General features: G+C 44.3%; 1 protein-coding gene across 1 annotated transcript in view; it reads left to right on the forward strand.

Annotated features, from left to right (window-relative positions):
- The first annotated feature begins 233 nt into the window (after positions 1-233).
- Positions 234-16,723, forward strand: part of LOC108930778 (follistatin-related protein 5-like) — a 116,566-nt gene continuing 100,076 nt past the window's right edge. The window contains exons 1-3 of the mRNA XM_018746188.2: positions 234-289; positions 4,367-4,505; positions 11,807-11,840. Of these exons, the coding sequence (XP_018601704.2) occupies positions 234-289; positions 4,367-4,505; positions 11,807-11,840 (229 nt within the window). The remainder of the gene's footprint in view (positions 290-4,366; positions 4,506-11,806; positions 11,841-16,723) is intronic.

Genomic DNA, 16,723 nt, shown 5'->3' on the forward strand with positions numbered 1-16,723 from the left:
GTCGCTGACATTTTCAACAGTATTTCTGGCATAATGAGGGGGAGGCATTTATCAGTCCTCGCCTGGCAAAACTGGCCTTATCTGGCTGTCATCTTTTTAACAAGCGGCGCACATGTTGTCGCACACTTAGATCAGGTGACTGCGCCGGACGCCGAACATTTTTAATCTTTTTTTTTCTTTTCTTTTTTTAAAAGCGAAATATCTATCCAGCCGGGAGCGAGATGTGGCCCGAAATGCGTGTGATTTTCCGCTTCAGCGTGCCTCCAACCACCTGCCCTTCCACGCTGGTGTGCGTGACATATTGCTTCCCGGGATCTGACACGGCCGTGTGACACGAGGCCTGGTTATCGATCTCGACGCAATTTCGGATGTAAAGTTGGCGCGTCCTTGCCGAAGAACTGCGGGTGTTGCTACGCAGGCTTGGAGGGCGTTTTTGGTTTGAGTCGGAAGAATATGAGAAGTTTCCTTAGTGAAACCTTAAGAATGTCTTATGCTTATAGTATGGAGATGATTGGGCAGCGTTTGGGGGGGTGTGGTGGCGCAGTGGGTTGGACCACAATCCTGCTGTCCGGTGGGTCTGGGGTTCGAGTCCCGCTTGGGGTGCCTTGCGACGGACTGGCGTCCAGTCCTGGGTGTGTCCCCTCCCCCTCCGGCCTTACGCCCTGTGTTGCCGGGTAGGCTCCGGTTCCCTGCGACCCCGTCTGGGACAAGCGGCTCTGAAGATGTGTGTGATTGGGCAGCAGGTGGCGTGAGAGTTAAAGCTGCCAACTTGGTTGTACCTCCTGCTGCAATACCCTTGAGCAAAGTACTTCCATTTACATTTATTCATTTAGCAGATGCTTTCCTCCAAAGCAGCTTCCAATGAACTCTATGTAGTGTCATCAGCCCACACACCTTATTCACCGCGGTGACTTACACTGCTAGATACACTACTTACACTGGGTCACTCATCCATACATCAGTGGAACACACACAAACACTCTCTCTGTCACTCACACACTATGGGGAACCTGAACAACAAACACGTCTTTGGATTGTGGGAGGAAACCAGAGCACACCCACACAGCCACACAGAGAATATGCAAAACTCCTCACAGACTGAGCAGGGATCAAACCCACATCCTCTCACATAACCCAGGCGCCCTGAGACAGCGGCGCTACTCGTTGTGCCACCATACTCACCCTGAACTGATGCAGTAAAAATTACCCTGCTGCATAAATGGGTAAATAGTTGTAAGTAGCATAACATTCTAAGTTGTAACCTTTGTTACATATCCTTTGTTATGTATAAATGGGTAAATAACTGTAACCTGAACACTGTAAATTGCTTTGGAGATGACTGAGATACATACATAAGTGTAGAAGACTGGTCATAATGAGCCTGTTGATAGAACAAAGACAGCTGGTAAAGTGATGGTTAGAACTACTGCCTTTGGATCGAAAGGTTGGGGGTTTGATTTCTCCCCCCTGCCCCAGCTGTGCCTTTCAGTAAGGTACTTACCCTAAAATGCTCCAGTAAAAATACCCAGCTGTATAAATGGGTAAATAATTGTAACCTTAACATTGTAAGTTTCTGTAGAGAAGTGTCTTCTAAATGAATACATGTAAAGACTTCTCCCTGTGGTATTTTGTAGTGCAGGCCAGTGATGCAGCAGTACTTTGAGATGACATATGTAAAAAACTGGGGAAAACAAGCTGAATAACTTCACCAGCCACAAAAAAGTAGCATTTTTACACTGTACTGTACCTTGTTTCACATTCTTTCAAATCTAGTCGTACCATTGTGGTAAATTGGAAGCGGTACATATGAATTGGCCTGCGCACGCACACACACACACACACACACACACACGCACACACACACACACACACACACACGTGAGCGCACGCGGTCGGAATTTTCCCGAGATCTATTTCAATTTATTTACAGATCGCCTGTGTGTGTCGGCAGCAGTTACGCTGCCTGTCAGGCTCTGAGATGCTCTTGACAGAAGCGTGGAGGAACGTGCATTAAAGATGATTTGTTCTGACATCACTCAGGGTGGCGCAGGCCGGCCCCGGTCCCTCCGAAGGCCTGCGTCTCGCAACGAAGCGGACGAGGCGAGGCTACGCGTTGAAACAAAATCGAAGTGTTGCTCATAACTCCCATCTGATTCATCGCGGCTCTCCGCTGGCGGGGCTCGTAACGGTGTATAGCAGCACATGAAACGCAAAATCTGCTCGGGCCCCTGGATCGAGGCAGCGTGGTAACGTGTAGCTCCTCGATTAGTTCTGCTTCTTGGCTGAAGGCTCATTTTGCGCGATGCCTTTTTGATTCTCTGCTGCAGCAAAGTGGTTAATAACTCTGGGAAATGAGAGGTGCTTTGGGGTTTTATTTATTTATTTTGGCAGAAAGAAAGCGGAGGAGACATGCTCCCCCCCCATGAGATAAATTGCTGAGCTTTGTACATTAATGTCACCGAGTTTGGACAAAGGGACTCGTTCCACTTGAGGCTGAGCTGTTTGTGTTGAGCTCAAGGGGTAAGGAAAGTTGAACATTTATACGTAGTGATTGAGAAGGGATGAGGCAAATAGAAAATGATATACAATAAAACACAGAAAAGTGGGCGGCGTGGTGATACAGCGAGTAACACTGCTGTCTCATAGCACCTGGGTGGTCTGAAGCGGACATGGGTTCGAGCCCCACTTGGTTTGTGTGGAATTTGGATGTTCTCTGGGTGCTCTGGTTTCCTCCCACACTCCAAAGACATGCTGTTCAGGTTCACCCATAGTGTGTGAATGACATCAAGAGAGTATGTGTGTGTTCCAGTGATGTATGGGTGAGTGACCCAGTGTAAGTAGTGTATCTAGCAGTGTAAATCACTACAACGAGTGAGGTGTGTGGGCTGATAACACTACACAGAGTTCATTGGAAGTCGCTTTGGAGAAAAGTATCTGCTACATGAGTAAATGTAAGAATGATGCAGTTCCTACTAACACACAGAAGCATGTATTTTAAAAAAACACCCTTAAACAGATAACACTTAAAGAATCTTTTGGTCTCTTTATGTAAAGTGCACTCCGAGATCACAAAGAATAGTCGAACTTGCGTGATTATTATTAGTATTTCTCAGGGGGCGTCTTTGTCTGACTCTGAGAAAAGCACCTTGCAGAACAAAGTGAGCTCACCTTGCAGCTGTGCCGTTCCTTTGAGTAAACTAAGACATAGGAGCGCCAGAGCCGTTTAGAGAGAGAGAGACACACTGGCGGAGGAGACACCCCACCCTCCCTCCCGCCCCCGTGATCTCAGGAGCAGCGGGATGTAAAACTACAACATCCCGGTGAACCCGTCGCCGCGCACCCGGCCCGTCTTGTCACCGCATGATGCATGAGGCGCTCGAAGACACAGGTGTTCTTCATGTGAAAGTCAGCGCCGAGGCTTACGTACACCGTCCTCCTCGGATTTATGGCTGGAGGGTGTAGCTATGATGGCTCTCCCTGGAGGGGCAGAAATTGCTTCTGCTATTCTCTCGCCCCCCCCAACGCCAGCAGTCACAGTCTGTCATTCACATGTTGAGTGATTGAATTTCAAAAGCGCTGGAATATGGGCTGCTTCAGTACTTCCAAATGTTTCTCGTTTATTACACGTGACCCGTAACTTTGGGCGATATCGAGGGATGTGAAGAAAGTCCTGTGGCTGAGCTGGACAAGAAGCATGGGACAGGAGCACATGACTACTCGATCAACTCGCCGCACGGACAGTCGCTGTGCGCTTGGTCGGATCCCTTGAGTGGATCTACAACGGTGTATTATCGTTCACTACGTTACATTTAATTCGAATTAGCATTCGTTATCTACCATTTACTTTATTTTACCACGTGTGTCCCACCGTTCAGCACTAATTTATACTGGGTAAAGATGATTTATGTAAAAAAAAAAAAGCATCATAAATATTTGCTTTACTATATGCCAATATGCCCAGTTAAAGTGTAAACTTTTAACTTTTAAAGGAAACTGTAATAAGTTAGTTATTACCACATAATAACTCTGCATTCTATGACTTTTTTTTCCTGTGTACGTTTCATTGTCCCTGTTCCTTATATCTAATGCTAAATTACTGCGGCAATTATGGTGAAATAATGCCTCTTTGTCTTTCATTATTTTCCCAGGATCCCTGCTCTCACATAATTGATTCCAGGCTGATTTAATCCACACCTGCATGCGGGGCACTTACCGATAACGTTAGTTTAAACTCGAGCTGGACCCGTGATGCCCATTGTCTTGTTTAATTAGGGGCCCGCTTGATGTATTATCCCTGAAAATCAGCATCGAACCGCTCGCTGCCAGGGAACCGTTCACAGATCCTTTACCGTTTTTGTTTTCGCAGGAAGCGCTCGGCGAAGATGCACGGGCGGTGGTCTGCTGTTATATTGCTCGGATTTTCCTTGCTTGGCACCGAGGGGAGGCCAAGCAAGGATGAATATGGGGCGAAAACCTATCAGCCTCTGGTGAGATTCCGACACAAGGTATCGATTTCAGTCTTGTTTCATTACGTACCCATGAATGAGAGACATTAGCTCAGCCGATGCCACTATGAATTGCTGCGCAGCACCTTAGCCCATTAAATGACTCGGGTTTTGGTAAAAAAAAGAATTACTTGTACACATACTTGCGCAAGGACCAGACTGAAAAAGGAAATGCATTTCTGCCCTAGTCCAAATGCAGGCATTATATAATGTATTTATTCATTTAGCTGATGCTTTTCTCCAAAGCGACTTGCGGTGTTAAGGTTACAATTATTTACTCATTTATACAGCTGGGTAATTTTACTGGCGCAATTTAGGGTGAGTACCTTGTTCAAGAGTGCTACAGCCGGAGGTGGGGGTTGCTACCAGTTGTCCAGGCAAGTCATGATGTCTTCAGCAGTATGAGAACTATGAGTCGGTGCTCAATTATATTTTTTAAAAAATAAAATGTATACAATATACATACCAACCAACGTCGACCTCCGCTTGTCCCAAACGGTATCACGGCAAGACGGGGCCTAACCTGGCGCCGCAGGGCCGGGAACATTCCCCGGATGGGATGCCGCTCTATTGCAAGGCACCCCAAGCCGGGCTCGAACCCCAGACCCGCTACACACTGGGCACAGGTCAAACCCACCACACCCCCCTCCCTTACAATATACAATAGAAAAGCAACTAATTTACAAGCGCACAGACTCGAACACCACAAAACCACAGCGTGGCATCCGAAAAGCAGACTGTTTTCACAAGCAGAGCTGTAGGCCTAACGCTGACTAAGTCGTCCAGAACTGAAAATATTAACACAGATGGTGCAAACAAGGTTTTTGCGTTAGATTCGGCCTCACGGGTGGCTTCCTGCAGCAAGATATTTAAGTCACTTTTGGCAGTTAAGACAGTAAATACGTTCAGTGTTTCCCCTAATTACAGCATCGTTTCCCAGGAGCGCATCCTTATGAGAAATCTCTATAGCATAAATATTGCTGCTCCGCTCTTCTGCCGTTCGGTCTCCCGAATTGCATTATTTCCCCCGAACAGGAGATCAGAAATATGCTCTACGATTGTGTTTGTTTGGAAAAAATAAACCTGACAAATGTATAGCGGTCCGTGTACGTTGTGCGCATTCGTTTTTTATTCGAAATTGAAAAACAAAATGCGAATTATGATGCATTCATTCGTTTTTTGATTTTAAAACGAAAAACAAACTGAGTTAACTATGTTTAAAAACCATTTTTTGCTCAAAACGTAAAATATTTAAAATATGTCTCATTTATAGTTTCTTGCGGTATTATTTTTTGACTTTGAGTTGTTTCGTTCTGTTGTTTTCTTGAGCAACCCGGATATAAACTAATTGAAACCGCACATAATCCATGAGTGGCTTCGTCGAACATGCTGGCTTCTCTCCGAATTATTGATCTTAAGTTAATATGGATCACTAGGTGCTTTTCAAAAGCAGCAAGAGAGTGACAGTAAGGGAGGATGACATGTCCACCGAGAAAATCGACAAGATTTTCCAGGTGCTTCTTCTTAAGAATCTTATTACTAATTAAGTGCATGTTTTAAAAGCACCGTGAAGTTCTAGGTTCTAGTTATAGGTGAGGCTACTTGTCAGATTGGAAATATTGTGCATTTTAGGGCATTCGTCATATTTCGCATTGAGAGATTTTCATTTCTACACTTTGTATGATGAACCAAAAAGAGAAAATTAATAAACAAGTCCTTTTCTTTTTTGTGTATGTGCTCAGGAACAAAAAGCCGTTTTCCTCACTTTTCTGCTTTCAATATTTTATAAAAAACACAAATGAAGGCATCGTAATTTACATTTCGTTGCTCAATTTCGAATCAAATGGATGAACGCAACGCACACGGACCCATAATCACCAAATGATTTGCATTTTCAACCACTTTTCCAAGTCAGAGTTAGTGTGGTCCAGAGCCTCTCACCCCGAATGAGACCCCAGTTCCTCAAACACACTCGTTTTCACACTCACACACACACTAAGGGCCTTTTAGAGCTGGCGGCTCGCCTGAAACGCTTGTCCGTGGGCTGTGGAGGGAAATGGGAGCACCCACAGGGAAGAGAACACATAAACTCCACGGGGAGGGAACCCGATCCAAACCGGCATCCGGACGCGCAGCCTAAGCCTTCGAGGCACCGGCGCTACCTGCTGTGCAGCCCTTTTGCCATATTTCTGTCCTCTATAATTCGATGATGGTCGCTGGGACTCGTACGCTGGAAACGAAAGACGACGGACAAAATTTTTCGGGGAGATGACTTTCACGCAGGGGGAAAGTCTAGAGCAAGAAATGATTCAGTGTAAAGGAGGCAATAATTAAAAAAGGGTTCTCTAGACTACAGGGATGAACAGGAAACACCAGAGGCGCGTGGATCTGCGCGCGGTGCGGCGCCTCCTTCCTGACGAGAACGAGCGAACTGAGAGGCCTCCTAGCACCTCTTCACAGTTTCGAACCGTAGCAGGGCAGTAAGTATGCGGGCCTGCGTCCCGTAATTGGGAGCGTCGGTCGTCCCCGGGAATGAGAATGAATCTCGTGGCCTCGAGGAGCGGATGAAGAAAAATGAGCTCTGGATGCACTCTAGTGTGCGCCCGTGCCATGGGGCATTTTAAATTGTTACTCTATCGTTACTGCCTATTTATTTAAGTAATATTTAATTCCCTCCCTCGGCTGCTCTCTAAGTTATTCATCTGGGAAGTGTCTCGAAGGCCGGCTTTCCGTCGTACGATAAAGTGCGTATTTACGGCCGTTCTCAACACGGCTAATTCATTCTCTGATCACAAATGAAATGCAGTAAATCAGCGCTGCGCTATTCCTCTTTCTTGACGTCTTTAGACGTACAGAAACCTGCATTCTAATATATTTGTACGCCAATTTACATGAGCAGTGGGCTTGTTTAATGGGTTATTACACCTTCAATTTGCCACAAATGGGAGAGGCACCTTACTTTTTCACTTTTTTGTTTTCACGTGTCATAGCAGTGATTCAGAGCTGCGCTTTTCCCCCCTTCGCCATCATGGGCAGCGAACTCCAGATAACATTGTCGACCAGACATAATAGCGTGAAATGAGATCCACTGAGTAATGACCAATTCCACAAACATGTTTCCTGCAGAATCCTCTTTGCTGACCTCCGTCGTGCAGATAATGTGCCGGGGACATTTTTCAATCTCTCGCTGCATTACTGTCGATCTGAGCGCTGGATAGCGGCACAAGTCGAAAGATTAAGGGTGGCTGACTTCAGCTACCCCCTAATAGTGTTCTTAAAATTACTACATTAAAAAAAGACAGTCTAATAAATATGACAGTCAGAAATGTCTACCATTAGCACATTTTTTTTCAGAAATATACTGCAGTATGTTAAACAGTGTGATTTTAATTGTTACACTAACACCGTGATGGGTACCGATTAGGTATTAATCGACTGAAATGCATTTTGTTCATAGAAAATGCGTTGCTTAAATTCATATCGGCATAAAGGCAAAATTGCACTCAGATGCCAAACAGTCTGCAAGACCATATTATTACCTTTTTCTCCTTTTCACAGCATATATTTTACATTTGGCTTTTACACAATACAGTCTGTCACTGTTCAAGATGAGAAAATGGCTCAGGAGACAAGTAAATTTTTTAACATTACCTGAGCATGATAAATAGTTGACAAAAAGTAATCAGTCAGCACTCGGTTTGAAGCTGGGGATAAATCAGAGTGCAGCATTACATTATTTCCTAGGGGGAAGTCTCATTCGGAATATAGTGCTTTGACTTACGGCCCAGCTGTTTTATATATATAGATACACGTACGTACAATAGCTACTATATATATATATATATATATATATTTTTTTTTTTTTTTTTTGGGGAGGGGGTAAAATTTTGTCATAAATCTGGGGATTTGCCATTGTTAAGTGGAAAATATTTCAGATCCAAGGCCAGTTTTTCCCTGTGGTCATGGCTGCTGGTGTACATTGTCGGGAAATGGCTGCAGGGGGAACCGAGCGCTCGAGGACGACGACGACCACAAAGCGCACGAGCCCAGGGAAGACAGGTCACCCACCAGGAGAGGCAGGTTGAAAGGCAGAGTTCGGCAGAGCCGGTTGCTGGGATGCGCAGATAAGGCAGAGCTGGAGGATGTCTGACAGCTCCTCTTTGCTCAGAGGGGTGGGCAGACGGGCGAGCGGCCGCTCTACTGCTGCGTGACTGCGGGCGGCGCTCCGGGGAGGCCGCCACAATTATCGTCCGGTGCAGCGCGGCACATCTCTCGCCAACCCGTGGTACTGCGGCGCGTTTATTCCCCCCTGTGCTGCTGTAGGTCGTTCGTGTCGACTAAGACACGTCCCTTCTCCACAATTGCACGCCTTGGGTTGAATTTCTTTATTTGGCTGACGTTTGGTTGAAAACAACTGGCAGCGATAAACTCATTGACACGGTTGGGTCATTTTTCACCGGAGCAATTTTTAGGGTAAGCACTTCGCTCAAGGCTGTGACGAAAAAAGGTGGGATTTGAACCCGGGCGTTTCGTAGGACAGGATAGTGGCTCTAACCACTATGGTACCATCTACTACGCTCGGCCCTCCACATTCGCGGGGGTGCAGGGTGCAGGACCCCGGCGAAAGTGGAAAAACCATGAATTTTTCTAGGCCCCCCGAAACCTTAACTCTTAATACTGTTGACCATAATTAAGACACAAAACAAAGTAAAACAATACGCTGTACTGCAACAGTATGTTTTATGTGTTGGTCGCCCCCAAGCAGTGCGTAGTCCGCAGTTTTTTTTCACACACAAACTTTTTAGTCACTTTAACGTTTTATAATATATTCGTGTATATATTTATGGTAGTAAATGATTATATGTATTATGAATCTATTTTTGTTATGCATTTATGGCTTAGAAAACTTTTTTTTTTTAGTACTCTTTACGTTTTCTCAACTACATGCATCGTCTGCGATTTTCCACAGTAGCCTGCAAAAGTCCCCAAAAATTCCCATTTAATTATTGATGGCCAACTCGTCAATAATCAAATCCGCGAAAATTAAACCCGCAAAAGCCGAGGTTCCACTGTATTTACATTTATTCATTCAAGAGACACTTTTTTTTTTTTTTTTTTTACATTTGCTCGTTCAGAAGACACTTTTCTCCAAAGCAACGTACAACTCAGAGTAAACAAAAGTGCATTACATCAATAGATGGAGAGATATAGAGAGACAGATATATAGACATATAGAGAGATATATAGACACAGTATATAGATATAGAGATATAGATCTATGGCTGTGTTCAAGCGCTCTGTTTCACTGCGTGAGAAGAGTGCTCTATAAAAATAAATTGAATATAGATGCAGCCACTCAATCGAACTACAGTCAGATTGTCTTACGTCACCATTTTGAAGCCGTATACAGTACCGTGCAAGTCTCAGGCACTTAGATGTTTCACAGAAGTATTTGTTTTAGATGGTTATTTAATGGCTGAGGGGGTGCGGTGGCGCAGTGGGTTGGACCGCAGTCCTACTCTCCGGTGGGTCTGGGGTTCGAGTCCCGCTTGGGGTGCCTTGTGACGGACTGGCGTCCCGTCCTGGGTGTGTCCCCTTCCCTCTCCGGCCTTACGCCCTGTGTTGCCGGGTAGGCTCCGGTTCCCCGTGACCCCGTAAGGGACAAGCGGTTCTGAAGATGTGTGTGTGTGTGTGTGTGGTTATTTAATGTCCTCTGCATTAGTGTCAATGGGAAAGAGCACATTTTAGATTTCCAAGCATTCCTTCTGCAAGAAGATACAATATTATAGTAAGGGTTTTGTATGTCATTAAAGAAAGAAGGTACACACACACACACACACAGTCTGAAACCGTTTATCCCAAGCAGGGTTGGGGCAAACCAGAGCCTAACCTGGCAACACAGGGCTCAAGGCTAGAGAGGGAGGGTCACACCCAGGACAGGACGCCAGTCCATCACAAGGCACCCCAAGCGGGACTTGAATCCCAGACCCACCAAAGAGTGGGACCCGGCCAAACCCGCCACGACCCCGCTCGGGACAAGTGGTTGATGACGGCGGATGGTTACTAAGCTTTGTAGAAAATTTATTACAGCTTTTTTCCCCCATCCAGGTACCTCAAACTTTTGCACAGTACTATACATTACATGGGTAACTGTATATAGAATTGGTAGAGGATACTAAATTTAGAACAGATGAAATGAACAATAACATTACATGGGTTACTGCATGTTGATAGGAACTACAAAGGTAATTGTGAGGTAATAGTAATAGACTAGATGATGGAGTCTGTTTTAGGCTAAAGGATGGAGTAGACAGGAGAAGCAGGTAAAAGTGAGTCTGGAAAAGTGGTGTTTTGAGACTTTTCTTGAACGTAGAGGGAGGTTCAGCAGTTCTGAGTGAGAGAGGGAGATCATTCAAACGCACTGGAGACAGAGCCGAGAACAGCTGGCCTTTTGGACCGCTTGTGCTCGGAATCGCGGTCAGAGGGGGTCCCACACACAACAGCTACCATTTATGTTTCTTTTTATTACAGCGACGTGTTCATTGTTCAGGTACTGCGCTCTACTTGTGTACAGTAGGTGTTTATTTCATTATGCTCAACAGCTGCAGATGAAATATTAAAATGAAGGGTGAAACTGCTCTCTGTGGAAGGTCCGGTTTTGCCTGCGTATTCCCAGTAAATCAGCTTGTTTTGTGGTGCCTGAGTGTCACAGGGAATTTGGGTTAGCAACACATATTTAGCATGTTTTCAGATAAATAAAGAATCTGATATACAGAGTTTAATCTAATTCTTATTTGTTTAAGTGTCCTTAGGGCTGCCACACTGTATTACATACAATGACAACACACACACACACACACACACACACACACACAGTCTAAAGTCACTTGTCCCAAGCAAGGTCAGGGTGAGCCAGAGTCTAACCCAGCAACAGAGGGTGCAAGGCTGGAGGGGACACACCCAGGATAGGACACCCACTCTGTCACAAAGCACCCCAAGTGGGACTTGAACCTCCAACCCACCAGAGAGTAGGACTCAGTGAAACCCACTGTGCCACCACACCCCCTGCAGTGACAATAAAGTATCTTACGCTATATGTTCTTTGGGAGGTGCTAAAAAAAATTTAAAAAAAAAAACATATATGCATACAGTATATATTTATATTTACATTTATTCATTTAGCAGATGCTTCTCTCCAAAGCGAAAAATACACATTTTTTAAATCGTATACACATTGCTATTTGTGCTGGTGTCAGTTTCCGATGTTTAATGTTATTCTGTTTCCTCTCTCTCCGTTTCAGCAGGATTCAAGCCTGGAAAGGTTGCACGCAAGCGGTATGTAGTTATAACTCAATTTTTATTTATTTCTTTCTTTTTTTTATTATTGTTGACTATGTTGGAGAGTTTCTGCTTGGCCACACCTACTTGTCTGGTCCTACAAGAGTTCTGGGATGCTGGCGCTCCAGGCTCTGTGGGCTCTTTTTTTTTTTTTTCCCCCCCTCTTAGCACTTCATTAACGACAGTTACACGCCAGGCGAGACGACCTGCTGTCCTAGCAGGAGGCTAACAAATCAGACGAATGGATGCTGCGTCTTTTCCCCAAAGATTAGTGGTCTCTGAATTCCGGCAGTGCCATTCGGGTTCATTGCATGCCCGAATTTGTATGGGCACAATAAATAAATAAATAAAATAAAACAAAACACCAGAAGGAAGAATTTCCTCAGTTCCTCATGTGTCCTGTCTACCTGTCTCCTGTTCAAGGCCAGGTAGAGGATAGGAGGCGTATTGTAAGAAACTTATTTGACACCGTCTAGGGAAAGAGAAAACACACCGGATGCAGGGATTGCACAGAGTTGCACACATTGCAGCTTTTTATGTCTGAAGATCAATTTTGGGAAAGCTCAAATAAATGAGCCTGCGCAACTCGGTAATCAGGTGTTTACACGGCAGCGTAATGTACGCGTGAATTCCAATTGATTAAAGTTTATTAAGAGCGCAAAGGTCAAATTTGGCATAATTTTTCATTCGCCGCGTTACTGCACATTCAGCTTGCTGCTATACCAAAGAGCTCCCGGGCCGTTAAACAATATCCTTGGAATAAAACATTGCGAGCGATAAATACTAATATGGATTCAGATAGTGTTTTACAGCAATCCCGCTATTACTATTAGTAACAGTATTTAAATGTTGCAGAAAAGATTTTACGATGCTGCCCGCATCTGCTCTTTGTTACTCGTTCATTGCAGATATCAAGCAATTAAATACAAATTGCAGACATTAGATCTGTTTTTATGGGGTGAATTTAATTCACCTTGCTCTGCTTACTGTGCTGTGTAAAAACTAGGTGTTTAACTCCATTGGACGTGATTACTTTTGAAGGAGTGTGTAAGTGACGGGGGGTGCGGTGGCGCAGTGGGTTGGACCGCAGTCCTACTCTCCGGTAGGTCTGGGGTTCGAGTCCCGCTTGGGGTGCCTTGTGATGGACTGGCGTTCCGTCCTGGGTGTGTCCCCTTCCCCCTCCGGCCTTACGCCCTGTGTTGCCGGGTAGGCTCCGGTTCCCCGTGACCCCGTAAGGGACAAGCGGTTCTGAAAATGTGTGTGTGTGTGTGTGTGTGTGTGTGTGTGTAAGTGCACAGGAATAAGTGACATGTGCTCATGTTGACTGAATTCCGGTCCCGGAATTCTTAGATTAATGAGAAATTTTAAATCATCTACAAGTGTTTGAATGCATTATGTAACCTGCATTTTTCATTATCTCAGTTTTTGGTGATTTGGAAGAGGCGCTATTATTACTGAGGGACAAATTTCGCAGTGGAACATGGGGCGCTTCGCAGCAGAAAAAGAAAAATAATTTGGGCGATGTCTGATGTCCTGTTAAAGGGTATTGACTCGGGTAACTGGGTTTATAAAATGGACTGGCCTTTGCGAGATTGGCGTTCATGGAGATTAGCGCGGACCGCCCAGGCAATGAAGATTTCATTAAGTTCATTGATCCAAATGAGAAGGGGAAGCAGCCTTTAAATTAAAAAGAAAAGCAATTTATTGCGCAGATTTTCTCCTACGCCCGTGATAAATAAGCACTGACAGAGGCTGATAGACAAGATTAAAGGCTTCAGCAAAACAACGAGACAAATTTCAACATTGCCACCCCACTTCTACATGATCCTGTTTGGTTGCAGAGTGAAAACATCCTCAGCCAGGCAATTAAATCTGTTCACCCGGCAATGGTGATTGGCTCGGGAATAACACAATGCACATTTAGCTGATGACTTACTGCCTGTAAGAGTCATCGTACTGATACAGTTTTGGTAGCGCGGCTGAGAAGTGAACCCGAATCGAAACGCACTACAGGCAGTCCCCGGGTTACAAACGTCCGACATACGTACAACCCGTAGTTATGAACAACCCCTTGTAAAGTCGAAAAATTCGAGTTACGTGCAACGATTCGTAATAACAAACGGACGCTACTTTGCAACGCGCACCAAAACATTGTGCGTCTACAGCGGTTCGTTGTCTCGTGGGCGTAAGCCCGAGGTAGGACGAACTTCGTTCTTTTCGGTCGGACCACGTTGCCGTTAACAGTGTCCCACGCATTACTGTATTTAGCTCTTTTTTTTTTTTTACCCTCATGACCATAGCAGCAAAGCGTAAATGTGATGCAAGTGATGGTGATGCATCAAAAAAAAGGAAAACGATCTATTGAAACTACACTAGAAATAAAGTATTCGGGGAAAAAAGGTGAAACGCCAGCAAACACTGGAAAAACAAAGAAAGTTTCTTTAGTGTTTTTTTGTACTCACACACACACTCTCATGCAGAGCTCTGGGTTTGGATGGGGGCGAAGGAGGAGGCACAGGTAGCGTTCATAACGAACGTTTTATTAGAACAGCAGCATAGGAGGAAGCAATAGTCTCGTTCCAAGGACCCTGTTTCCTCAAAGACCTGCGCCTCAAGCCAGCCTTCCCAGCCTGCTTAGCACCCCCAGGCTTTCTTCTCACTGGCAAACACAGTTACCCCTTTATTTTCTCCAAAAGGACCCCCAGCGGTTGAACATTTTTACGATTTTCCCATAATGCAACTATGCGCAATAGACCCATTTCCCGCCCAAACTCTCGGTAACATGGGTCGTTACAATACTGTAGTAACATTTATTATTATTAATTCTCATTACATCATATTATTATTATTACTGTATTGTTATATTAAAGATGTTTTAGTGTATCTGTGTTTAATATTTTCATGCATAGAAAGGTACATGATATATTATATACTAAGACAAACATTTGACTGACGGATGTTAGACACAAAGCGTTCCTAACTGTTCCGACTTACGTACAAATTCAACTTAAAGACAGAATGAGGAACAGAACTCGTTCGTAATCCGGGGACTGCCTTAGTGACGTCTCCCTGTATCTGTGTTGATGCCATTAGGAACAAGAGGGATTTACTCTCCGAAAATAAATGTTTGGTTCTAGTTAGATGGGCATTGACCATGTATATAAGTCAATGTCTTGAGCTGGAACCTGCTCGACACAAAACCAGAGATGAATCAAGGGAAGACTGACTCAGTTTACCGTGCACATATTGTTTGTGATATGTCTGCGCAGAGATGAGATCAGGAGGAAACAAATAAATGGAAAGCGTGACCCCTGGCCTTCTTGGATTGTTTCTGCAAAATCACTTCTCTAAATGGAGTGTAGCTGGTAAAGCTAATACAGTTCATCCGCACATGACTGCACATTGTCTGTCCAGATATTTGAATGAGTGGACAGTGCAGTGTATTGAAAAAATTGTTTTTAAAATACATTTTCCATTTTTTTATTTATTTATTTTTTTTAAAGAAAAAAACGGCAAAGAATAACAGAAATTGTTTGGGGGAGAAAGAAAGAAAAAAAAACTACCTGAATAATTGAAGTTACTTGCAAAAAACTGGTAATAATATAAAAATAATGCAGATTCAGTATGGATGTGCTTTCAGCGTCATGCTGTCTTCCAGCATGGCATCATGATCATGAGTAAATGTTCTCTTGAGTGCTTGGTTAATAGGCAAAATGAGAACTTGGTTTTCATCCCCACTCACTCTGTGTGGGTTTCCTCTGGGTGCTCTTGTTTCCTCCCACAGTGAATTGGTCACTCTGAACGGCACATAGTGTGTGAATGTGTGAGTGACTGTGTGTGGCTACCCTGTGATAGACTGGTGTCCCATCCAGGGTGTATCTCCCGCCGTAGCCTGGCACCCTATGCTTTTGGAATGGGCTCCAGTTCACCGTGACCCTGAACAAGACGAGTGGTTATTGAAATTACATAAATTGCATGGATGCTTAAGATAAGTTTGAACTGTACAGATTCCGATAATGGCTTTTATGAGATTTTACACGTGTTATTGTCATCATTTTAAATAGTGTATTACATTCGCATCCAGACCTTCTGCACTCCCACCCTGGGTGCCTCAATGGCAAGAGCATCTCTGCTGAAGGCAAATTTACCAATTTTCTTTACATCCTATAAAGATTAAAAGAAGAACTTGAACAAGGTCGGCAGTGCATCTCAGAATAAGGACACTTCCATGCAAACTGCAGCCCCTTTTCAACAGTACATGAAGCACTCATGAAGCGAATAGCCCGGAACAGCCCAGCCACAGGATGTGTCGCCAGCAGCTGGCATAGCGGTTAAGGCTTTGTTACAAGAAGGTTTGTAGTTTCACTGTAGAAAAGGGGCCTCTTGTCAAAGTACTTCACCGTAACTGCATTTATGTAAGGAAACGTTTCAGGTGATGTGTTTCTAAGTTGCTTTACAGAAATGAGTTGAAAGTGAACAGTACATGCTGTAGTTGCAAGATCCCTTGTCCAAATACAAATAACTCACAGCTCCTAGTAGTTATAAAGGATGGATTTGTAGACAGAGACACCGACATTTACCAGACACTTTTCTCCGGAACAACTTACAATTATTTACCCATTTCTACAGGTGGGTAATTTCACTAGAGTAATTCAGGGTAAGTACCTTGCTCAAGGGTACTACAGTCAGATGTCAGGATCAGACCCATGACCTTTAGGTCCAAAGGCAGCAACTCTAAGCACTACGCTTAAGTGTCCTTCGCTTTAAAAGCACCTTCATGAGTTGATTTGAGAGAAGACGACATCTACTGAATGTGAAACGAGAATACGCATTGACTGACGCAGCTCATTTGCTTATAAAAGTCATTGAGAACGTCAGAA

The sequence above is a fragment of the Scleropages formosus genome, chromosome 5 (assembly GCF_900964775.1).
Source record: "Scleropages formosus chromosome 5, fSclFor1.1, whole genome shotgun sequence".
Lineage (NCBI taxonomy): Eukaryota > Metazoa > Chordata > Actinopteri > Osteoglossiformes > Osteoglossidae > Scleropages > Scleropages formosus.